General features: G+C 43.2%; 1 protein-coding gene and 1 pseudogene across 1 annotated transcript; one reads left to right on the forward strand and one right to left on the reverse strand.

The window, feature by feature from the left end:
• Positions 1-544: 544 nt before the first annotated feature.
• SAMD7 (sterile alpha motif domain containing 7) lies at positions 545-19,421 on the reverse strand. Its single transcript, XM_004591312.2, has 7 exons — positions 19,321-19,421; positions 16,934-17,055; positions 14,305-14,383; positions 11,068-11,696; positions 10,012-10,133; positions 5,657-5,767; positions 545-2,111 (listed from the first exon to the last, which is right to left on the reverse strand). The coding sequence occupies exons 1-7, from the start codon at positions 19,419-19,421 to the stop codon at positions 1,917-1,919; spliced, it is 1,359 nt and encodes a 452-aa protein (XP_004591369.2). The 3' UTR covers positions 545-1,916.
• A 450-nt stretch (positions 19,422-19,871) lies between these two features.
• On the forward strand, positions 19,872-22,174 carry LOC101526587 (heterogeneous nuclear ribonucleoprotein C-like; annotated as a pseudogene).
• Positions 22,175-24,984: the final 2,810 nt, after the last annotated feature.

A 24,984-nucleotide genomic window follows, 5' to 3' on the forward strand; every position in this document is an offset into this window, starting at 1 on the left:
GTTCTCCATTGGTGGTCTCTCAACCAGCTAGCAATAGATGGGTAATTCTTTTGCCAACCACTTGAAGGTGTGGCCAACATTTTAGCAGGCTTAGAAGGTCTCAGAGCCCCCTCTTGGACTCCCACATTCTAGTTCTGTAGGGGCATCGCTTCTCAGCCTTTTGGCTAAGATCAAGTGTAGTTCTGTAGGGGTAAAGGGTGACAATGTCTTCAAGCTACTTCCTACTGAAATGGGGCATTGTTCAGGTAAAGAGGCCCCTGAAGGCATGGGATCCAAGTTGCTGTGACAGAAGTTGGTCTCATGCAAGATTTCACATGCAGGGCCAGTTGGAGTTTGAAGAGCCCTGGTGAGTTGGGCCATGTGGCTCCAGTCTCAGAAGTCTTTTTCAAGCCCCACATTGGACACCAGGGAAAAAATGTTACCAGAAAAGCTTGGTGGGCTCTTTCCACATCTTGGAATAGAAATAAGAAGCCTGGAATCGGTTGCAGACAGAGAAGTTTTATTTGCGAAGTGTCCTGTTGAATGGGGAAAGACGAAGGAAGACGAAAGCACCTCTGAAGAGAGAACGGGGAGATGGGGCACCTCTAGAAAGGAGAGAGGGAGAGACATGGGAAATGACTTCTAAATCAGAGAGCAAATGGGAGCAAACACACTGCTTGTGCTTACTAAACATTCTTTATTTGTTTTCATTTTCACTGCTGCCAATCAAATAACTCTAAAACTTAGTGGCTGACAACAGTGCTCCTGCATTATCTCCCAGGGTTTCTGGCTGGGTGGGGCTGTGGCACAGGGTGTCCTGCAGGCAGTCATAGCACTTTTACTCATCTTGGTATCAACAGCCCTCAAAACGTCCATGGCCAGATTTGGGCATGTGGGCTGTCCCCACATCTTTCCCAGGAGCAACTGATACCAAGAGGGCATCAGGGGGCTCTGGCACAGAAACCCCTGCTGCCAGATCCCCGGCAACCCTGTGTTTTCTTCCCCAGAAAGTACTCCCCACTCACGGGGAGGGTTAATGCCAGGGCATACAGCTTACAAGTTGCCTACTACAGATAGCTCATTTCAAATGTGACATTTAAAAAAACCAGAAAATATTATTTTCATGGTTGCAAATTCAAAATGCTCAAGCAGGAGGATATATGGTAAGACATCTTCCCCACACCCCCATCAGCCAGGCTTCCCCCTGAGCAAATTGCAATGTCTTATTGTTACCTTTCTAGAGATACCCGTCAGTCACTGGTGCACCATGGGACACCATGGGACACAAACAGGAAGCCACTCTCCCTGCTCTCCTCCCTGCTGGCCAGTTGACGCCTGGCCTGCGTGATAGAGATAACTCTTCCCTGCCCCTGGGGTGAAGTTCCAGATGGGTACCATAACTTCTCATCTAACGGTCAGATTATAGGACACTGCCAGGCCAACCACAGCTGCATTTCAGAAACAAACGAACAAAAAACATCTGGTCCTAAAGTTATGGCCAAATTGGGAACTCCACAGCCAGGCCTGCATTAAGCTGTTAGAATGAGATGTTGAGGTCAGCTCCTCCAATCCTTTGCTTGGTTCTTCTCTTTTTCCTCTTCTGTCTTCTTCTGATCCCAGTCTTTGTCTCTTTGAGGGTTGGGGGTGGGAAATGAGCAAAGGAAGGCTGAGGAGCAGCTGTTACTTCAACAAAGGCTTTTTCATTTTCACAACATTACTTCCTTGCTATTTAAAATTCTCTCCCTCACTGGCATTTGCTTACACAGCCCCTGGGTCCTGGAGTCCCTTTGCCCAGTGGGAAGCCTGTTGGTCAAAGTGCCCTCTGAGACAATTCCAAGAAGGCCAGCCTTCCACACTGAGCCTTCTGCCCACTTGTCTTACGTCTGGCTCTGGGACATCCTTACACAACCTGGGCTGCTGCTTCTTCTTGGTGGCTTTTAATTTCTCATATCTTCTTGCTCCGTCCCTTTAGGAGTTGACACCTCTTGGGGACAAGAAATGCTCAATTTATCACTCCAGGAGTTAAAACCCAGAAGGGGAGATGGGTCTGCTACGTGATCAAGTGCTTGTCTTGCATGGGTAGGAAGAGAAAGACTTTTCTTGTAGAACAGACTTCCCACATACTGAGATACCTTTGAAGATAAAACAATTGGCATAATTAGGTCTCCAGGTTCCTTCCATAACCTGTGGGGTAAACAAGACAGAGAGGTGGGGGGAGGCTGGGGTGATTGCAGGCATGCAGCATCTCTGAGAACTGTGGGCGTCTCAGTTCTAGGAAGTGGTGAGCATGTCATAAGCTCAAAACCACACAATGTTTGCTGCTGTAGGTCTAAGTACAAGGTGACACTCATTCTCCCATGGCCTTTGCCTGCTCTGCTGTTGTGCACCTGTACTCAGAGTGATGTCCCTGAGTCCATCCCACCGCTCTCTTCTCCACTGGTCCCATCAAAGGACATCCCACCACACCCTTACCAACAGTCAAGCAATCTTGTCCAGACTGTCCAGACTGTGGCTAAAATTATTTTTCCAAATTAGCTAAATATTTAATTTGAAAGGCAGAGAGATAGACATTGTCCATCTGCTGATTTATCCCCCACATGCTTACAACAGAAAGGACTGCTCCAGACCTAACTCAGGAGCTAGGAACTCAGTATGAACCTCCCATGTAGATGGTAAGTACACATGTACTTGTGTCCGGCTTCAGATCAGCGCTGTTCTGACTACTGCAGCCTTTTGGGGAATGAATCAGCAGATGCAAGATCTTTCTCTCTGTCTCTTCTCTATATAAATCGGCCTTTCCAATGAAAATAAATAAATCTTTTTAAAAATGAACATCATATTGTGTCAATATTCATATTAGAGAAAAGTAGGTGAATTTTTTGGTAATGTCTTTGCAACTTATCTGTGTATAAACTTATTTCAAAATGCAAAATTGGAAAAAATTCAAATGGAATTATTCACATTAAAAATGAAGAACTCTATGTTAAAAATTTGGGACAAGTACAAGTGGATTTGGAGGACATTCTGAAATCTCAGTTCCTGGCATAAATATTCATTGTAATTAGATGCAATCCTGTTTAAGTTCTAGGATAAATTAGTTGTGACATCTTGGGTTCAATTTTAGAAAGTTCATGCGTCCAACAAATAACTGTTGGTCTATCAGGAGTACTGCAGGTTCTGAGGGTACATCATCTAACTTTAACACATAAAAAAGATTCTTGGGCCCGGGGTGACTATTCAGCAGCTAAATCCTTGCCTTGCAAGTGCCAGGATCCCATATGGGTGCCAGTTTGTGTCATGGCTGCTCCATTTCTCATCCAGTTCCCTGCCTGTGGCCTGGGAAACCAACAGAGAATGGGTCAAAGCCTTTGGACCCTACACCTTGTGTTGGAGATCCTGAAGGATCCTGGCTCCTAGCTTTGGATTGGCTCAGCTCTGGCCATTGCAGCCACTTGGAGAATGAACTGGTGGATGGAAGATCTTTCACTATGGTATCTCCTTCTCTCTGTAAATTTGCCTTTCCAATAAAAATAAACACCTCTTTAAAAAAAGATGGAAAGGGCCTGGCGGCGTGGCCTAGCGGCTGAAGTCCTCGCCTTGAAAGCCCCAGGATCCCATGTGGGCACCGGTTCTAATCCCGGCAGCTCCACTTCCCATCCAGCTCCCTGCTTGTGGCCTGGGAAAGCAGTTGAGGACGGCCCAAAGCTTTGGGACCCTGCACCCGCATGGGAGACCCGGAGGAGGTTCCTGGTTCCTGGCATCGGATTGGCGCGTACTGGCCCGTTGTGGCTCAAAGATGGAAAAAAGGGCCCAGCACAATGGCAAAAATAAAAACAAGTAAATAAAAGTTCTTTTTCTCATGGAGTTTACATTCTAGTAGGGATGGGAAAAATCAACAATAAACAATGAATACAACAAACAGCTAAATTACAATGCATGGTTGAAGGTGATTAATGTTATGGGAGCAAAGAAAGAGCATGAAAATGGTTATTGGGAGTGTGCCTGGGAGCTGCACATTGAATAGGGTGATCAGAGCAAGCTCCATGGAGAAAGTGTGGTTGAGCAATGATGAAAACGATCAGGAACCAGAACATGAGGCCATGGCCAGAGCAGCATCTTAGCAGTGGGAAGGACCACAGAAAGAGCAATCCCAAAGTGCTTAGGGAGCAGCTAGGGCTGAGTGAGATAAGAGTCAGCAAGGGGGAGAGAAACAGAGGCCAAGGCAGTGAGGAGAGGGTGGTGCTGGGTAGATAGGCACCTAAGTGACATAGGACTTTGATTTTGACTCTGAAGGAGATGGGGAGCTACTGCAGGGCTTTGAGCAGAAGAGACACACAAACTGTTCCATGGATCAGTGAGATTATCTGTTACTGGTTTGTGTGTAGTCTGGTGGTATAGGGCAGAAGCAGGGGGGCACAATTAGAGGGTTTAGGCGGTGACCCAATGAGAGTTGCTGGATCTAGACCAGAGTGGAGCAGGAAGGTGGGGTGAAGCACTATGCTACAGTGATTCTTTCCATTATGTGAACCTAATTATCAAATGTTTAGAGTTTGCAATAGATTTGTTTAAGTGACCACTACTGAAAATAAGAGCTGGTGTTGGGATGTGGTGGGTAAACCCACTGCTTGCAACACTGGCATCTCATATGGATACTAGTTTGAGTCCTAGCTGCTTCATGTCCAATTCATATTCCTACTAATGTGCTGGGCCCCTACCACCCACACAGGAGACCTGGAAGAAGCTCCTGGTTTCTGTCTGACACGATCCTGGTCACTGCGGCTATTTGGGGAGTGAACCAGCAAATAGAAGATCTCTGCTTCTGCCTCTCCTTCACTCTCTCTGTGACTCTGCCTTTCAAATTGAGCAAATAAACCTTTTTAAAATATAAATTAGCTCATATAATGAAATAAATTACATTGAAAAATGAAATATTCCGAACTCATCTTACTGTTTTTACCTAATCAGATTAATGTTATTGTACAGTATTACCTCTGTTCTTGAGATTGCATTTATTATATCTGAAATAGATTAGATCCATAACACCTAGTGAAAATGTTCTAAAATGCAGCATTACTGTAAATCTCTTTCCAATTCTGTATTTCATGACATTAGGAATTGGCACATGCTACCAGCTGAGTTTCTTATGGGTTTCCTTTTTTGTAATTTAGTTGGTTTTATTTGAAAGGCAGGATGATGGGTGTTGGACTTAGGGTGGCACCATTCTTTGGTTCACCCCCCAAAGTGCCACAGTGGCCAAGGCCAGGCCAGGCTGAAACCAGGTTCCCAGAACTCCATCATAGTCTCCCATGTGACACATTGGCAGGGAACTTGTTGGAAAGTAGAATAAGCAGCACTTCAACTGTCACTCTGATACAGGATGCCGCCAGGTAAAACTAGCAGCATAACCCACTGCACCACAGAGCCTTCCCTCATTTGGCTGGTGTAGAGAGCTGTCCCATTGCCTAGCGCCTTCCCAATTCTACCTAGAAATATGGACTTCCAGCCTGTCCCATGCTTCCAAGTTCTTCTACTTCCATCAAGTCCCTAAATACACGGAAGACAAGTTTATGAAAGAGGTTAAATAAATATTACTTATATTACACAAGGGCAAAGTTAACTTTTTTTCTCTTAAGCATATCATTAGGCATACATCTTTTATTACATCGAATCAACATACCTGTGACTGAATTTTTAATGCTGGTCCTAGCTTCAGTCCCATAGTGCCTCGAAGATGCTCCTCTGTGAGCAGTGGCAAAGTCTCCCCATCAATCGCGTGATCTTTAAACACCTTGTGAAACACAGAATGGTGTTAACCTCATCCAACTGTGACTCCGTATTTAGTTGTTCTCTTCTCTGTGCTCCCAGTAGTATGTGGTTGGTGCTCCTTAGTAACCCTTGGAGTGACATGCAATGCTCTGTTTACACAACTCAAGCCCAACCTGGAATCATCATTATTTGAGGCCAGGATCCCCGTCTTCTTTACCAACAAGTGCAGTAGCTTGTATATGGTAGAACGTGCAAACTAAACAGTCATGGGAGAATCAACCACTGAGTGAAAGCATGTGGGCAAAACTGCCAGACAAGTGCTGCTCCTCTCATCTATAGGTGCCGTGTGTTCTGCGCACATGGTGACATGGCCAAGCACTGTCCCTACTGGATCTTTGCAGCAGCCTGTTCATTCTGACTCAGTCATGGTGGATGTGACCATGTCTGCCTTCCTTCCAGAATCCAGGAAGCTTGCCAGTGGATGGAGGTTGTGGGCAGATCAAGAGATAGATACAGATATTTGGACAGACTGATCAGATGGCAAAACATAATTTGTGAATTCCAACTTGAGCTTGTGAAATAATTCTATGTTCACCATTGAGCTCTCTCCCCCTGCTCAGCTTTAGACCCTGTGAAGTCCTCCTCCATGTTCAGCACATTGTAGAGCTTCCGACTTTATAATGAAAACAAGCACAGCAAAAGAAACTGTTAGAAAAGAATTCTCTCTGATTCTGAATAATGAACCTAAACTCTTTTATTTTTCTCCCATAGTCCTGATACAAAGAAGAAGGATCTTCTTCCCTCCCACTTGGGGGCCTCACTTGACAGGCGACCCTTCTACTTGTCTTCAGTCTCTCCTCTTGGGCCAACTCTTCCCCACTGCATTTCACCAGCATGAAGGAGACAAGAATAATGAAAGCACAAATGCCAGCTCCTGCCTCAGGCCTCTCTTTCCTCTCAAAGCCACACTTCCTACAATGGGTACAGATGCCCTTTGGCTTCCGGGTCTCACCTCCTGGTTGCTCTTGCATCACAGTGCATCTGAGTTCTGCCCCCATCGTGGCATTAAACTTGCTCTCCCCAGACTCAAGGGGCCCTTGGTGCACCAAACGTGGGCAGTTTTTGCTCATGCTGGCTTCAGGACGTGGCTGCCTGTGGCATTTCTGACTGCTCCTGCATGGATACTGCTCTTCTTTGGCCTTCACGCAGCTATGTACTCCTGGGTGACCTCACTGTGCTGTGCTTCAGGGTCACCTTGGTTGTCCTGCTCCTCTGGCCACCTTGAGGTCTGTCTAGGTTCTCTGGTCATTTCAGCGGCTGTCTTGGCTTCCACGTCTGTCTCTCTATGTCGAAATATCCCTATTATGTGTCTCTAACTTAGAAGTTAATTTGCGGGCCTAGCGGCGTGGCCTAGCGGCTAAAGTCCTCGCCTTGAACGCTCCGGGATCCCATATGGGCTCCGGTTCTAACCCCAGCATCTCCACTTCCCATCCAGCTCCCTGCTTGTGGCCTGGGAAAGCAGTAGAGGACGGCCCAAAGCTTTGGGACCCTGCACCTGCGTGGGAGACCCGGAAGAGGTTCCTGGTTCCCGGCATTGGATTGGCACGCACCGGCCCGTTGTGGCTCACTTGGGGAGTGAGACATCGGATGGAGGATCTTCCTCTCTGTCTCTCCTCCTCTCTGTATATCCGGCTTTCCAGTAATAATAAATCTTTAAAAAAAAAAAGAAAAAGAAGTTAATTTGCCTCAGCTCTGTGAGAAACTCTGGCATGGGGGTCTTCTCTGCTCAGCCCTGCTACTGCTCTTTTACCCTCTTTGGTCTTGGCCTCTGCAGCCTACTTTGACGGAAGCAAGTTTAGAGAATGTATGTGCAGCTTATTATGCTGCACACACTTGCCATGTCCTTGCCACCAGAAGAGAGTCACCATCCTGCCCTTCAAATAAGTAAAACTTACTATAAAATTTTTTAAAATAAAGAGAGGTTTGCTGCTTTGGGGTTGTCATGAGCAGAGCTTTCCATTGTATCGGTGTTCTCCTCAGTTCTGCACAGAATAGCAGTGGGTGTGCATAGCACAGTAGTGGCACCTGGCAGTTGATAAAACCCATAAGAGCTTGTAGGAAATAGACATTAACAGGGAAACAAAAACCAGACCTTATCCGAAACACATCTGAGAAAGATCTGGAAATAAATGGTTCTACCTGGAGTGGCATAGCGGTACTGACATCAAAGAGATGATGAGTCAGTGGACTCTTGGCCGGACATTTGCGATGATAAGCAGAAAATGCCTATAACATTGCTTATCATGAGAGCAGTGATTATAAACTGTACTTTTATGACTATGAGTCACTGGCTGATTAATAAAAAAACAAATTCAAATACACTCAATGTCCCCAGAAATCAACAGTCAGATGCTTATTATACCAGGGACTCTTAGTCTCTGTGTTATCAGAACTTAGCAACTTCTCTGCAACTAGCAGCTGGTTTGGCACTTGATAGTGGTATGGACACATTTTAAAAATAAAATAATGACTACTAATAGAATAATAATGTTATATGCACTGATAGGAGAAAGTAGTATACCTCTGTTTACCAGGTTATGAAAAAAGACAAAAAAAATGAATAACTGAAGGAACATAATTTTCCTCCTAAGTAATTTGAGTTCTGCTGTCATAGAATGTAATGAGATAATGATGAAATCATCACTTCTCATGTGCCAGGCCATGCTCAAAACCATCCTTTGAAAAGGAGTGATCACAGTCACCCCTAGTTTGCAGAGGAAACACCAAGGCTTGGAGAACAGAAGTGACTTGTCTCAGGTTACACACAAAAACATGGAAAAACTAGGACTTGGTTTTGTGCTTCTGGTTTCAAAAGCCATACTCTTCGTTGCTACTTGATACAGTTTTTCCATAAGTTCCATAAATAGAATTAAAAAAACAAAACAGAGAAAGGAAGAAGAAAAAGGACTCAAAGTGCTACATAAAAACACGCCCTAAAACTTGAGTTCTTCAACACTTCCTACATAAAACAAAGGAAAACATTTCATATAAATTGAGTTCTGCAGAAATCAGCTAATTACGATATAGTTACATCACAAAATACTTTTGCTGCTTTGTGCTTAATATGTAAATCGAAGATAATGAGGCCATATTTGGCAAGTGCTTTTTTGCTCAGAATTGTGTCAGTAAATCACTCAAAAGAGAAAATTATGTGCATGAAAATCAGTGGCATAAACCTCAACAAGTTACCAACCTGTGATTTTGTCACCCACTTTCCCATATGAGTGAAACTAGTTTTCTTTCCAACTGTTTTAATGCTCATCATGTTATCTATGAAATTGGATTATGTGTGTGTATATTTTGATATATGCTCTAACATACACAAGGAATTTAAAAGAGTTAATTTTCTACTTTTCAGTTCTATTAAGAGTGAAGTAGACCTTTCCATTACTTAAGGAATAGCCTGAAACTTCTGAAAAATAAGCCTGGGCTCCAAAATTATTTGCTTTGTGGATGAGTAGGGAATATAATGGACATTCCTCATTCTTTTTGGTGTGTAGCCTCTGAACTGCCATCTGATGTAGGGAGAAATCCCACTTCTCAGGACTCTTACAGGGGCAGAAGCTGAAGCTGAAGCTGGACACTGGCTTTCCCTGTCTCTCCTGATGACATGGAGTTTGTGACCCAAGCTCCACCAGTCAGAGGCATCTGTGACAAAGAGTGAAAATGAAGCGGAATCATGGGTGGGGACAAAATGCAAATCTGACCAACTCATCTTGCAGTACACACAATTCAAACTGGCCACAACTGCTCTAGTTGGATACTGCTGTCTGTCCCCCAGCCCCCAATTCACATGTTTGGAGCCTGGATGGACCCAGTGTGATGATACAGTGACTTAGAACAGCAGGGTAGGGAGAGGTCCTGGGTCCTGGAGGTGCTGCCCTCCTGGAGTGAATTCTGTTTTAAAAGCCTGAGCTTGGCCCTAGGGTCTCTGTGTCTTCCTTTTTATTTATTTTTTTTTCCAAATGAGATCCTTCCTCCCACATGTGCTGTTTGCAACATTGCAATCCACTCTGCTGTGACTCAGCCAAGTGGGCCCTCCCAAGCGTTGAGTCCATGCCAGAACCATGACCTTGAACCTCTAAATATGTGACGCAAACAGATCTCTTTTCTTGACAAAATTAGCCTGCCTCTGGCATTTCATCATACTAATGAACAATGGGAAAATACACATACATACATGAAAAGACTAAAATCCGGAATCACCTGAGCATAGTCTGAGCAACCAGGGAGGCTGCTGATGAAGTTGTGCACATCATCCACCGTCCATTTCTGAATGTCTGCATCCAAACACAGATGCTCTCTGCTTGCAACCAGTGCATGGGGCCCTTTAAAATTGAAAGAAGATTGTGTTGTGACATAAAATTTCGAAGGGAAGCTTGGAGTGCAGGTTGATGTTGTGGCATATTCTGTCCCCACAGTAAGGTCCTGAGACCCCTAGGTTAATCCTCTAAGAGATTTGGTGTTCCTAGGAAGAATTTCTTAACAGCTTAGCTACTTCATGGTTTTGTTTGTTTGTTTTTCCCTCCTGTGAAAGGTTATTTAAAACAAGTATTATGGTAAGTGAGCAAAGAATTTCCAGATTGATGCCATCTTCTCCCAGACTTCAACATCGCTGTGGATTTCATTCTCCAGATTAATACTACCACATTTCACAGTAATGATCATGAGTTCTGTGGGTGAGACCAAAGTTTTGATACACTAAGATCAAAACAGCAAATTAACACTTTGTGGGGAGGTGCTAGCTTTGGTGGCTAAAAAACACATTCTGCTAAATTTCCATTCTTTACAACGGTCTACCTAAAGGAGCTCTAGCACGCTCTGCCAAGTGTGTGTGTGTGTGTGTGTGTGTGTGTGTATGTGTTGTAGATTCACTCTTTCAGGCCTAAATACACACAACAGTAAGGAATATTAAAAGATAACTGTTGACTCCCCCCCATTCACATTTAAATACAGGGGAGTGAGAATCCATACTATAAGCAAGACAGAAATTCACAGCAAATCAAATTAAAAATTCTGGCAATTATATTTCTTCATACTTACCTTCTAAGCCTTGGTTGAAAATTTTTCTTAATAAGCATTAAGCAGATAGTCTCATGCATATAGCTTATTAGATTGATATAATAAAGTGCCTTCATGAAAGGTCATTCTGAACAGGATAAAAAAGAAAGAAGGCCAGAAAGAGGCACGATGATTCCCTAAGTGAGAGCAGATATCGCAGTCTGTGGTTACACAGGCCTGCCAAAGCCCCTGGACACCCACCTGGCAGAGTTGCAGGAGAACCTGCAGGGCACACCTCATTCCTTTCCCCACAGACTGCAAAGAGCTGTTCAGAAGTCTTCTTTTGCACCGGTTCCCAGGCCTTGGCTTCCGCAAGACCGGCGTGAGACTCCCAGGGATTCCTGTGAGCGGGCTCCAGCTCTCCACAGGCACTGGTGAGTGCGTTCAGCGGCCTCTCCTGGGTCTCGCCTGACTTCCGGTGGGGGTGTGCTTCTGTCTCTGGGCTCTTGGCATATTCAGCCTCTTCGTATCGAATTATATGTGTCTGACCCAGGACTTTTTCTTCTGCCTGAGTTGTGGAAGTCTCAGGAACATTGTCTAGAACCTTCTGATTCCCTGTGCCTCTTCTGAGGCGACGGCATTTCTGTCCCCAACTGTCGATAAAGTGTGGCCCAGTTGCCATCAGCATGGAGTTTTCTGGAAGATTTCTGAAGGCGCTTCTGTGAAAATGCAGGTCGCTGGCAGGGAGCATGCTCCTGCCCTGATAAGTCGCCAGGCCAGCTGGGATACTGGAACCATACAGCAATGGTATGCCTAGGCCTGCTAGTCCCTTGGGACTGACTTTTTCCATTCTTCTTTGCTGGTAAATAGCGTACATTTCCATTTCTGTCCTAAAACCAAAATAAGATGTTTCAAAAGATTTATTTTTATTGGAGAGGCAGATCTATAGAGAGAAGGAGAGACAGAAAGACCTTTCAAGTGGCTGCAAAGGCCAGAGTTGAGTTGATCCAAAGTCAGGAGTCTCTTCTGGGGCTCCCATGAGGGTGCAGGTCCTAGGGTTTTGGGCCATCCTCTACTGCTTTCCCAGTCCACAGACAGGCAGCTGGATGGGAAATGGAACACCTGGGATATACGAATTGGCACCCGTATAAAATCCTGGCAATTGAAGAGGGAGGCTCAGCCAATTGAGCTATTGCTCCAGGCCCAGAAATATTATTTTCATGGCCTCTTGCCTTCCCTAAGACAGCACCTCTGTTTTTTGCTCATCCTCACATTCTTTATTTGAAGTTTGATCAGTGAAAACATGAATCTCCAGAAAGTCAAGGAGAGTTTGGAGTTAGATCTGAAGGTGAGGTGTTTAGCTGAATCTCACCACAGAAGTTCAAGACCCATCTTTAGAACATAATCTTCAATGGGGGAAAACATGTGAGACAGATTTGGGGAGGGTGAAAGGGGAAATATTTGTGCCTAGGAAATAATACTGTAAAAAATATAAATACAGAAATAAATAGATGGATTAAAAAAAGAGAAGAGGAACATAATATCCAATAGGACCAGTTTAGGAAGATGAGGTAATAGCACAGGTCAGTATCTTGCCAGAGATTAACCTTCAAAGAAACTGAAGCCTTGGGAAGAGATTCAAAACTTTGGCGTCCAATTTGAGTGGAACTCAAAAAGAGAACCTATCGACCCAAGTCTCAACATTGGTGAATCCATACAGGAAGCTGAGGGAGGTGAGAAGGGAAAGACTTCTTGGTGACTTTGCTTATTTCCTTTTCAACAGTTTTTTTAAAATTGCTTATTTTCATTTTATTTGAAAATCAAAATGAGAGAAAGAGAGATGAGGTCTTCCATCTCCTGGTTCACTCTTCAAATACCCACAATGGAAATGACTGGGCTGGACCAGAGCCAGGAACCCTGAACTCAGTTTGACTCTTGCGCATGCACCACAGGCAACCAAGGACATGGGGCATTGCTGCTGCTTCCCACTGTGTGCAGTCGAAGGAAGCTCCATCTGAAGCGCAGGGCCTGAGACTCGACCTAGCTCCTCTGGGAAGTAAGCTCTTAGCTGCTGTACCAGAGGGTTACTCTGGTTCCTTCAGATGGATTATTGGTCATTACTGCACCCTTACCTTCCAGTGATGAGAAAACTGACTGTATGCCTTTTGTCACCCTGGGCCACTTGGAAGCTATTTCTGTTATATTTTTCTAATCACTGCAGCTGAAGGCCACTGATACATTGAATATGGTTGTCTGGGCTCTGGTGATGTACTTTGAAGTAAGACAAAATTAAAGTCAGAAATGCCAAGATGAATTTCAGAGGAATCACCAGGCATTGAATTGGGAAACACTGTCAAACAAGTGTAATCTGTAGACTACTACCACCATTAGCTTTGTGGGATGGTTTGTAATCTCACTTTTATCCTTTGCCAGCCTGTGTGTATGTTTCTTTTTGTAATCTACCTGAAATGCTTTCTGTACATAATCTGTGTGTATGCGTTCACTTGTTACATAGATTCATTTACTAAGCTGTTTTATTACTTCAAAAGGGTCATGAGAAAATTGAATTAAAACATAAATTGATGTTGGTGTAGGAAAATTTTGAAATCAGCATACAAGAATATTCAAAAAGTTCATGAAAATCTTTATCATGAAACACACACACACATATTCCATGCTACAAGTTCTGGGTCCTTTGCGTACTCATCTCCATAAGGAATTTTTAAAAATCTTGCCAGGATTTTTTCTTCTTGAGTTTTTGACCTGTCATTACCATAGTCTATAACTTTCTGATTCCCTGTACCCTTTCTGAGTTGACTACATTTCTTCCCCTAAGCTTCCTATAAAGTACGATCTGATTACAAAAATATTTATTTAAAAAATGAATAAAGAAAAACGTGAGTGAATAGAAGATAAATAAAACATGGCTGTGTGTTTGGCACAGATGTTAGGATATCACCTGGGACATCTGCATCCCATATCACAGTGCTTGGGCTCCAGTTTCCCGCATGGTTACTCTCAGTGACATTGGTGACCCTTGTTGTGGGCTAAGGAGTAAGTTGAGCAGTAACAGGAAATGGGCTTGCAGCTAAAAGCACCTGGTCTAATGGGACTCATTGGCATCGTGTTGTTTGGTTAAAGGACTTGGGGGAAAGAGTATATAAGGGGTAATAAAGGGAGGCTTCAGAGAGACTTCCACCATCACTGGTCTCCTGTCGGTGCCTCACCCCCAGACCCTCACGGTGTCCACATTACTGGCTCTGCTGGCCAGAGCAGACCCTCAGGTACTTGGGATCCTGTCACCACATGAAGGTCTGGATGGAAGTCAGATCTCCTGACTTCAGCCGAGCCCGACCCCAGCTGCTGCAGACACTGGAGACTGAACAGCAGATCTCTGAGTATCTGGCTCTCACTTGATGCACATGTCATTGACTTTAAAGTAAACAGAAATAATTGTTTTAACTTAAATAAAAAAGGCAACAAGCATTGTTAAGTTACCTGGCAGTATGATGCCTTTGGATCATTTCATTCCTTCTGGTTATTGCCTTTACAGATTCAGATGGTGCAATGCCCCAACCTTAAAAAAAAATAAAACAAAGCAAGAAAAACAAACAATAAAAACAGAACAAAATATCCACCTGGATCCATAAATTTAACACACACGTTTGATTACCCTGAGGCAAAATATAATGATTTAAGAGAATACCTGATAAGCAATCAGCAGCTGGGCACAGTGTTAGAAATGGTATCAGATCATTACCACTGTCTCTTAGATTCAATTTGATGATAGCCTGATAAATGTGACATGATGTTTTATTTGTTTAATTGTTGGTCTTTTGATTGGTGGCAATTTCTTTCTATAGATGAGCTATGAATGTCTCTTGACTGCTTTGTCTTTTTAAATGATTCATGGGATAGAGTGAAGTGCTTTCATGAATGTAAATGTTGCAGAATGGTGGAATCAAGCTACTTAGCTTATTGGTTATTTTCCATGTGGAGCAAACCTCGAATCTTCCTTTTGCCAAGGTATAGAGCAGTAGTTCCCAGTGACTTGGTGCTAACTATAGTCCCACGCTGTAGAGTGGCTCTCTATAGCTGAGCTTTCTGTCTAACAGCTTTGCCTCTTTGACTATCACTTCCCACTGACTGCCCTCCTTCGTCATTTGCTTTTGAGGTGACAGTGTATAGTTTTTTGACATGGGAAGAATCAGTTGACTTTGTTTAAAGAGTAGTACTTGGGGCCCGGCGGCGTGGCCTAGCGGCTAAAGTCCTCGCCTTGAACGCACCTGGATCCCATATGGGCGCCGGTTCTAATCCAGACAACTCCAATTCCCATCCAGCTCCCTGCTTGTGGCCTGGGAAAGCAGTAGAGGATGGTGCAATCCCCACCTCCACTGGTTTGCTCCTTAGCTCACTCATTCTGCCTCATCTTCTGCACTCACTCCAAAGATGGTATTATCGAGTCGCGTGTATGCCAATGACTTTCAAAGTTGTATCTCCAGAAGACCTACCTGAACTTCAGCTATCTTCCTAATCCGCAATTAGGAACCTCAAGCACAATGTGAGCAAGCTGAGCTACTGATCTCTCTCCCTCTCCCCAACAACTCTGCTTTTCCCACAATCTTGCATAATTCAGGGAAAAGTAACTCCATATTTCTAATTATTTAGTTTCCAGTTTTAGGTAACATCCTTAGTATGAGACCATTTCAAAAAAATCTATGGAAAAGTAGAATTAAAAAACAACTTTATATTTGATGCAGAAAACTTTTGAAATATATTCATAGTTTTTCCTAAGTAGGTAAAATGTATTTACATTCGTTTTTTCAAGGAATTGTAGAGGTCACGGTTGTAGTGTATCACATTAAGCCTCTGTCTGCAGGGTCAGCATGCCATATGGGTGCTGGTTTGAGTCCTGACTGCTATGTGTTTAATCCTGCTCCCTAATGTACCTGGGAAAGCAGTGGAAGATGATCCAAGTGCTTGGGTTCTTGTATCCAAGTAGGAGACCTGGAAGAAGCTCCTGGTCCCTGACTTCAGTCTGGCCCAGCCCTAGATATTATGGCCATTTGAGCAGTGAAGCAGTGAATGGAAGATCTCTTTCTCTCTCTGTCTCTCCCTCCTTCCATGTAATTTTTCAAATAAATTAAAAAGAAATATTAAAAACAAATTTGTGTAATTTTAAAATTGCTCAAAAAGCCTTATTCTTAATTCTACTATTAGTTTCATTTAAGCAGTTATTTATCTGAAAGTGGAGCTGTAGAGACAGAGATACCTTTCTTCGACTGGTTCATTCCCCATATGGCTGCGCGAGCCAGGTCTGGGCCAAGCTGAAGCCAAGAGCCAGGGATTCCATCTTGGTCTCCCATTGGGTGGTAGAGATACTCTGTTGCTTTCTTAGGCAGGTTGCATGTGGTGGCTCAACTTGCTGTGCCACATTCAGTACTTCCATCAGGCCCTCTGTGTCATCAGTTTTTGAAGCAAGCTCTTGCCTCTTTTCACTGTCGGCATTCAAACTGAAAAGATGCTATTGTTTCTGCTGTGAAAGTAATTAGACTCCAGCCATTCTTTACTGCTCCCACTACTGCCACCCAAGGCCACACTGTCAGAGCCTTTTGACAATTTTCATAGGCTGTTAACTCCTCTTAGTTTATCCAGGGAACTTTGAACCTGTCAGGTTTGTTCCCATCTCAGTAGACAAATTGCTCTTGGAAAAATGTAATCTAAACCACACTATTCCTTTCTTGAAGTCTTCCTTTTTACTCAGAATAAAAGTCAAGTTTCCAGTATGACCTAACAAGGCCCACAGAAACTGCCCCAAACTCATCCATACTCAGATCTCATCTCCTCATAAGCTGGTTAGTTGCTCATGTGTGGATAAGACAGTAACATTGCAACTCCTCATATTATCCATGAACAGGCTGTGTTTAGAGGAATTCTACAACTTACACTTGGTCACACATGGATGGTACCACATTTTGAACCTGGGCAGCATTGTAGAAAATACAGGCAGAACCAGCACCCAGTTCTACTTCCAAAATCTAGCATTAAAATGAGCCAAGTGTGAAGCAGGCATCCAGTGTGATCACAATGACCCCACAGGTGCGACCCAACCATCTGTTGTTCGTACCTGAGTAGACATGATTCGACAACATACTTGGCATATTTGTGTTTGGCAGAACAGAAGATCCAAATTGGGGAGGAACACAAAACTGTCTTGGATCAGATACTACAGTGGAAGGCAGCATATCTCTAGGGGGGGAAAAGATAAAATGGAAAGATGGAATTATACAAAATTCTGATACTTACACAATGAGGTTAGTTAATTAACTAACTAATTAAGTTTTGAAAGGCAGAAAGAAAGAGAGGACTCCCATCCCAGATTTATTCCCCAGGTGCCTGCAGCTAGGGGACTGAAGGTGGCAAAGTTTTCTATGTGGTTGACAGTTTTCTGAGCCATCACTGCTGCCTCCAGGGTCCACATTAGCAGCAAGCTGGAATTGGGGGTTCTGGAGCAGGAACTGAACTTAAAGACTCTGATGTGGGACACAGGCATCTAGGCTGAACATATACCTCAAAAGCTGGTTGTTACATAGGATTCTATCATTTCTCAAAATGAAGCTCAAAAGTCCTAAAGTTTCTATTGGTTAAGTAGAAATATGATATATACATACAAAAAAAGCTTAGGAGGAAATGATCTACTAATGATTGACCCACTTGACAATGAAACAGAAGAAGGAAAGTGAAACTTTGAGATACTCAGCTAAGGAAGATAGATCTCCTCAAATGAAGACCATCCTCCAACATTCTGCCATAATCTTTCCTCATTTGACAGCCTTCCTTCCACTGGGCTTGCCATCTGGGAGAAAAGTATGACTACATAGGTGGATAGTGTATTTTGTCCAACTTCATACAACTCTACAAGTCCAAGCTTATTGTTCACATTCCGTGAACAAGAATACATAATAGAAAAGTACAAAAAGAAGATAGAATACTACTTCAGTCAGCAACTGAAATATTTAAAATTTCACTTTATCTAAAGACTGTAATGGGAAACAGAGCCTTTGAGAAGATGATTAAGGTTAGGTGAAATGTAATGAAATCCCAACCTTAAAGAACTGATGTCCTTTTAAGTGGAGTATTTTACATCTGTCTCTCTCTCCCTCTCTCTCTCCATATGTAGACAGAGGAAAAGTTCTCTAAAGTCATTTGAGAAGGTTTCCACCTGCATCTTGGACATCCAGTCTCCAGAACTTGAGAAATACATTTCTGTTACTTAATATATTTGGGCTGTAATCTTTTATTATGCAATCCTAGCAGTCTGACACACCAGTGTTGGCACCTACACAACGAGTATTGGATTTTGAGTGCCTGTTCATTGTCTGTCAAATGAGGGGGATCACACAGGCATCAAAGGACAGGAGGTGGCAGGTATCTCAAAGGTGAGACCAACAGAGTATCTTATTTTTCCTTTTTTTAATATTAATTACATTGCATTATGTGACACAGTTTTATAGGCTCTGGGATTCCCCCAACCCCTCCCCGTGCCCTCCCCCATGGTGGATTCCTCCACCTTATTACAGCATTACAGTTCAAATTCAGTCAAGATTCTTTCATTGCAAGCATATACTAAGCATAGAGTCCAGCATTTTATTGTCCAGATAAATTCAACGGTTTCTTGGGGAGACCATCTCTGGTCTGAAGGCAGAGTTGGCAGAATATCATCCCCATCAATTAAAAGCCACAATATAGCCTCAATAACAATTCACAACATTATGGAATTATTTGACATGGTATTGAGTAACCAATATGTTAAAAATGCAAGTTCTTCACCACATCCTGTGATTTCTTCATTGACATTTCAATTTTAGTTTATGTTCAACTGGCTGCTATACACCTTAAAATGGCTATAGGGTACTATCCAGCTGTCTCATGTCTATTTTCATTTTAGTATTTAGCAGTTTATAGTGTTGAAGCATAATTTTGCTGAACCTGGCAGATTTTACGATAGTATAAACTGGCTTATAACTCTAACAAGGCATATGTCAACATTTGAGGCACAGAACAGTTTTAGGAGGGGTGTGCAGAGAAATCTTCAATACCCCAGTGAGGAGTAACTAATCTTTGTGTCCTACCTAGTAAGGTATGTGACCGTTTCCTCCTGGTTCTAAGCTTTCCTTGTTGTTCTCTGTCTATCTGTTCTAATTTTTTTGGGAGGGGGGAGGAGGCTCTGGAGCGACCCTGATGGTCATTGCAAGAGAGGGTGGGGATCCAAAGTTGGAGCTAAGTAAGGACCAGAGAAAGCTCCTCTCCCTAGTCCCAAAGGAAGTTACTGTTCTTCTGTTTCTGCAGACCACTCAGGGCTTCTGGAAACAGAGTATCTTGAGTTGAATTATGGCACCATGGTTCACTGAAGTAACAGTAGACCGTAAAGCCACACTGGGTTTAATATCATTCCAGACCTTAATGATCACCCATTAGTTCCTCTGACTGGATCAGTTCATTGGGGAGGAATACCTGTCCATAAGTGGAGGTCTAAAGGGTGAGGGAAGCAGTGGGATCCTCTGCTGGCCGGATGCTGTCAATAAGGGGTTCACAGCCATCATGGGATTCATCATCAGTGCTCTCACCACCGCAGGAATTCTAGAAAGAATCAGATAAGGATATCAACAAATAATCCCACCTTTTGTATTTGGTTTCTTGAAAATGATGAAAATTCTTTGTGGAGAAGAATAGCCACAGTAAATTTATGCAGCAAGCACTCAGACACAGACATATAATTCAGTGTTTCATAAATATACCCCTGGAATCTGCTGCAGAGTCCACAGGTAATATAATATCACACCACAAGCAAGCTTGTAAGAGTAGAGATATAAATTTCTTTTCTTATTATTTGTTTTATTTTTTTAATTTTCAGAGGTACAAATACATACATTTTTGTGTATGTTGAATACTTGGAAAAAATAGTTGGGGGTAATGTTAAAACAGAAAATGTGAGAAGATAGACTCTATAATGGGTAAAGATGCACCTAATTAGGGCAGATTTAAGAAGACTGTGTGAGCATTTTGTGAAAAGAGGCAGACTGAGCGGTTGTGGCCTTGTCGCAGACATCTAGCAGCCTTTGGTCTTTTGGTGTCGAACTCGGAAGTGAGAGATTTAAAATCGAATCTCTTCTCCCTCCCCCTCCTGTGAGATTTTTTTTGATCTTCAGCTACATTTTTTGACTTGGTGAGGACCCTTACCAGCAGGCGCAATGGCAAGCAATGTGACCAACAAGACAGATCCCCGCTTCATGAACTCCCGTGTGTTCATTAGGAATCTCAACACTCTCGTGGTTAAGAAATCTGATGTGGAGGCAATCTTCTCAAAGTATGGCAAAATTGTGGGCTGCTCTGTTCAAAAGGGCTTTGCCTTCGTTCAATATGTTAATGAGAGAAATGCCCGAGCTGCTGTAGCAGGAGAGGATGGAAGAATGATTGCTGGCCAGGTTTTAGATATGAATCTGGCTGCACAGGCAAAAGTGAACCGAGGGAAAGCAGGCGTGAGATGATCTGCAGCGGAGATGTACGGGTCAGTACCAGAACACCCTTCTCCGTCCCCTCTACTCAGCTCCTCTTTTGACTTGGACTGTGGCTGTCAACGTGATTATTATGACAGGATGTACAGTGCTGGGGTCCGTGTGATGGGTGTGGGAGACAAGAAGGTGTGAAGAGAATTGTTCCATTGCAGGCAGGGCCGCAAGGAATTTCCCACTCTTTGGCAGGGCCCGGTGGATATCTCTACAACCACCTGAATGCAGCTCCGCCTCCCTTTGCATGGACACTGGACAACCCCACTGAGATTTCTGTAATGTATTTAGGCAGTGTCTGCCTCTGTGAAGTTAATGTTTAGTATCAATGTGAGCTTGGAAGCTGATGTTGCTGATACCGCTTTTTAGCCAAAAAGCCTTTCATTATTGCTGTCACGGCTGCCCCCATTGACAATGTGCTGATCAAGGGTGTTAACTCCCCCTTTTGATCCTATGCTAATCAAGGGTATAGCGGAACCTTTGCCTAGGATTCTCCTCCCCCATTGACCATATGCTAACCAAGGGTGTTTTGTCCCCAGGTGTAGTGGGAACCTATGCTTAGGGTTTTCCTCCCCCATTGACCATATGTTAATCAAGGGTGTTCTGTCTCCAGTTGTAGTGGGAACCTATTCTTTCCCTCCATCTTTGATCTTTAGGTCCTGCCTTCTGTGATACATTTCCTCCTTTAGCTGATTCAAGACTAAGCTGTAGAATGAGGATTGTAGTAGAAATGTGTGATATGCGCCATCTATTGAGAACTTCCTAACCACAGAGCCAGGATGGATAACATCCTGCCTTAGGTGAAACAAACTGCAGAATTATCCTTAGAAACACCCATTTGACCGTGACATAAAAAGCCTGAGCCAGAGTTTGACTGGTTCTGTATAAATAAAGCGGACAGCTTTATTGCATTTTCCATGATGATCATGGAATTGTAGTGGTCCATCTCTCTCTCTCTCTCTCTCTCTCTCTCTTTGCGCCTCATCCACGCACCCTTCTCGAGTTCCAAACTCAGCTGGAGCTGGACTTTGGCATTACAGTTACCCAGCACGTGTTCCTCCTCCTCCTCCTCCTGCTCGGGCTGTAGTGCCCTCTAATGCCAGCGCGTATCAGGAAACACCTCAAGAAGGGGGAAAAGTAGCTTCACTTCTAAGAGCGGACAACGAGGCTCTTCTTCCAAATCTGGAAAATTGAAAGGAGATGACCTTCAGTTCATTAAGAAGGAGTTGACCTAAACAAAACAAAAAGTGGATTCTCTTCTGGAAAGCCTGGAAAAAACTGAGAAGGAACAGAGCAAACAAACAGGTATGAAGAATGATAAGTCAGAAGAGGAGCAAAGCAGCAGCTCCCTGAAGAAAGATGAGACTAATGGGAAGATGGAGTCTGAGGGGGGGTGCAGATGACTCTGCTGAGCAGGGGAACCTACTGGATGATGATGATAATGAAGATGGGGGATGACCAGCTGGAGTTGATCAAGGATGATGAAGAAGAGGCTGAGGAAGGAGAGGATGACAGAGACAGCGCCAATGGCGAGGATGACTCTTAAGCACACAGTGGGGTTTAGAATCTTATCCCCTTATTTCTTAATCTAGGCGCTTGTCTAAGATCAAAATTTTCACCAGATCCTCTCCCCTAGTATCTTCAGCACATGCTCACGGTTCGCCCCATCCTTGTCTTTCCCGTGTTCATTAATTCATTTCCCTGCGCCTAGTCCCATGTTCACTTCCTTTGATGCTCCTGGTAGTTTTGTTAAGTCTTGTCCTGTAATTTTTGCTTTTAATTTTGATACCCGTTTGGCTTAATGAAAAAGGATGTATGCTTTTTATCGACTGTCTCCGAAATAATCTCTTGTTAATGCAGGGAGTACAGTTCTTTCCAGGCATACATGAGTTCTGTAGTTGCTTCCCTAACTGCAAAGGCCATCTCATTTAGCTGAGTAGCACCTGGGAGAAGCTTTGAGTTAAAGGTGTGTGTGCTCTACCCCACATAATAATGCTGTGTGGGGCTGTTCAACACAACTGTACCAATGTATTTCTTTGTTTCACAGCAACGTTCACAAGCTCCTAGAATATCCTAGAAACAGTTTTCTTGGAATAGTGATCATTGTGCATACCAACATACACTGGACAAATTTATTTCATTGAAGCGGATATTGCATTTAGGAGTTAAATCATTTCGAACATGGAGTAGAGATTCTATTAAATTCTCTTCTAAGCCCCAGTTAACCTTCTGGATTCCGAATTTTGTGCCTCCATGTTAGTAAAAATTGGAAAATTCATTCTTTCCTCGTCTTCTGCATTTTGTGCCTTTCCAGGTAACTAAGAATGAAGGATTGTATATCTATTTTATTTTAAGGAACTTTTTGTCCATATTTACTGATTGTTTGTCCTGTTTCCCTGACTTGATTGTGTATTAAATGTCTGCCATGTTAAAAAATAAAGACTGTGTGAGACTATTTTTAATTTGAACAGGTGACCAAGTTATATTCAAGCTTCCAGGTACACATGGATTCATAGGCTTGCCTTCATAATCTAGTGATCAGGATAAAGGAATAATTGCTCTAAGGTAATCTTTGCTTCATACTTTTGTTAATTATTAGTATTTTTGTATAATCTTACATGCTAAATACTATTGAAGCAGTTAATTTTAGCTCCTCATTCATCCTCAATTGTCACTTAAAAAATATGGATAAAAATATCTGGTGTACTTGCAACTACATTTAAGCCAAAGGATGCTAGGAGGCAAACATACTTTTCAAGGTAGTGGTCTTTCTTTGTTACTTTCTTATGTACATATTTAATACTATTATTTAAATAGTTAATTCATTTATATGATTAAAACTAAAATCTTAACAGTATTTTAATATGCATAAATAAAAAAAGAAACAGATGCAATCACTTCTTCAGTTTCTTTTTCAAATTGAAGCCTATTAATTAAATTAGAAATTTAAATCCATGAATCATCTAATGTTGGTTTGTACCATTCGTTTTTCTCTTTCTTTTCATCCTTTTTTGCTCATGTACTTTCATGGTATTTCCTGTGAGGACAGTGTAATTTCCTCCCCAATACCGTCTTTAGGATGTTTAGGAACAGTACAGGCAGGCATAGAATAAATGTATCTGCCATGAGCCTGCCAGCCCTGGTGAGAATACCCACGAAGCACATAGGCTGGATCAGATGTGGGCTTGCCACTCCGGCCTGCAAACTTCCCAGGAGCTTGAAGTCTCAGCTGCTGCACATGTGGCTTGGCCCAAAGTCACCAACTGTCCCCCAGACCATTGCCAACAGAGCAATGAGGGGCACAACTTGGTGTTTCATCTTCAAACTAACATGCTGTATTTTCATAATTTGCCTTGAATTGACTGTCAGGAACAGAAATTTGACCTTAAGCATGAGTGAGAGCTTTCAAGTTACAGGATTAGAGCCATAGACACTATGCTTGACAAAACCGATTTATGCAACATATCTGAAAGTTTATTTCTGTTGAACAACAGCTCTTATATCCCCCAACCACTCTTCCATTCTCTGTGCCTATGAATTTGAGTATTTTAGATACTTCATAGAAATAGAATCATGCAGGAGTTGTTCTGTTGTGACTGGCTTACTTAACACAGTAACCCCAAGGCTCCTTCATTGTGCACTTGAAGCCTTGTTGGGATGCTACATCTCACGTTAAACACAAAAATAGGAATATAATGAAACATCGGGAGGGGTTGGAGGCATCTGTTACCTCAGTTGTGGTGAGGGTTCACTAAGGTGCATAAGTCCAATTTGCAGCGATACCAGTTATTCTTCAGAGAAGCTGTTTACAAAAATAATGAGTGCCCTGCAATCCATGTGATGCCTTAGACAAATCAGGAGGAAGAAGAAGGAAAAGAGAAAAACAAGAAAGGAAGAGTAGCAAGAATGGCTGAGCCTGACCCCCTCTGTCTCTCACGCATGCTACCCATGTGAAATGCCATGGTGGTGAGTCACCATGAAGTAGGATTTTGGGATTCCTAAAGCAGGTCCTGAGACAAGGACTCAGATGTACATGGTTTCCAACAGAGGTGCTGCCAGGAACCCCCTTGAGGGAAGAGGGAAGTGAGACCCAGAAGAACAAAGCCAGTAACAGAGAGTTACTCAGTGGGTCACCACTGCCAGTAACCAGGCTCGGCTCTGCTAAAAACTCCTTGTGGAAACTTTTGATGCAGGCGTCAGACTGTCCCAGTCAAGGACGGCAGAGCTGGGCATTCACCCGTTCTCTGCTCGTGGCCATTCACTGCGTGTACAGATCTCTCTTGTACCATGCTTACTCCAAAGCTGAATTCAGTAGTAACAGAAAAAGCATTCAGACTGGGCAGCAGACAGGTGCCAGGATGACAAACGACCTCTATGGCCGCAGGTGAGCTCAGATGGTGGCCCTGGAGGCGAAAGGTAGAGCAGCAATTGTGCTTTGTGCTGCTGAAGGAACATAGTTACTTCCTAATGTCACCCCTTTAGGTCACAACACAATGCCTTTCTTCTCAAGTGCTGACTTCGCCAGGCACAGGCACATTTTACAAGGCTCCAGGGAGTCCACTTGTTGCACCAGCACAACAGGATATTTTTCACCATTAATTTCAAGTTCAGT

The sequence above is a fragment of the Ochotona princeps genome, chromosome 3 (assembly GCF_030435755.1).
Source record: "Ochotona princeps isolate mOchPri1 chromosome 3, mOchPri1.hap1, whole genome shotgun sequence".
NCBI classification, from domain to species: Eukaryota; Metazoa; Chordata; class Mammalia; order Lagomorpha; family Ochotonidae; genus Ochotona; species Ochotona princeps.

Bases quoted from the DNA above. Each gene is read 5' to 3' on its own strand.
- SAMD7 (XM_004591312.2), bottom strand. From the start codon at position 19,421: ATGATGAATCCCATGATGGCTGTGAACCCCTTATTGACAGCATCCGGC. The intron at 10,134-11,067 runs GTGGGTGTCCAG...TCAATTTTAAAG, and splicing joins TTCTCCTGCAACTCTGCCAG to GGCCCCATGCACTGGTTGCA. The intron at 5,768-10,011 runs GTGATTCCGGAT...GTGTTTCACAAG, and splicing joins GTTGCTCAGACTATGCTCAG to GTGTTTAAAGATCACGCGAT.